The following is a 625-nucleotide window of genomic DNA, read 5'->3' as shown; positions in this document are numbered from 1 at the left end:
GCGGTGTCTAAGTACACTACAACATATGTAGTTTCAATCACCAAGGATTATTAGTCTATAGAACTAACAAATATCCACAATAAACCAATCATATTTCAACAAAAAACCTTCTTCAGTGTTATTTTCTTGAACTTTTTGAAGCCAGAAACTAAGTACACCTGAAAGTCAGATTGGGTACAAGTAAATAACACATTAATTTCTTACCTTTCAAGCTCACAAGTGCTTTTGCTGAAGAACCTGCAATATATCAAAAAGTACACATAAATCATAAGTTATTTCAAACCATACAACTATACAGAGTCTACTCATTCTTAATTAATTCTTAGGCAGAAAGTGGAGTTTAATATTAAAGCTTTCACAGCTGAATGAGTGAACCCAGTGCGCCCCCTCCATGGCACTAAGTATAGCATCATATGTTTATTGCCTAATAAATCTTGAAAGCATATTCGTGTTTTGTTTTTCCCTTTAGTTTCACATCTACAAAACAGCTTCAGATGCCGAGCACTTTTGTTTGACGTAGCAAATTCTGAACAAGCTTTATGTCCAAACTACATACTTCCATGCAGCTGCTTGTTTGATGCAGTTGCAAATATATTATACAACTGACAAAAGGAAACTGTAATGA

The 625-nt window shown here is 34.1% G+C and overlaps 1 protein-coding gene across 1 annotated transcript in view; it reads right to left on the bottom strand.

Annotated features, from left to right (window-relative positions):
• Positions 1 to 244, bottom strand: part of LOC104076878 (protein lin-9 homolog) — a gene marked incomplete at both ends in the record, with an annotated part of 18,087 nt that extends 17,843 nt beyond the window's left edge. The window contains one exon of the mRNA XM_009577894.1: positions 205 to 244. Coding sequence (XP_009576189.1) covers positions 205 to 244 — 40 coding nt within the window. The remainder of the gene's footprint in view (positions 1 to 204) is intronic.
• Positions 245 to 625: the final 381 nt, after the last annotated feature.

This window comes from Fulmarus glacialis, unplaced genomic scaffold (genome assembly GCF_000690835.1).
Source record: "Fulmarus glacialis isolate BGI_N327 unplaced genomic scaffold, ASM69083v1 scaffold16685, whole genome shotgun sequence".
Taxonomy (NCBI): domain Eukaryota; kingdom Metazoa; phylum Chordata; class Aves; order Procellariiformes; family Procellariidae; genus Fulmarus; species Fulmarus glacialis.
Note: the sequence above shows the minus strand (reverse complement) of the source record. Positions and strands in the feature narration are given on the sequence as shown.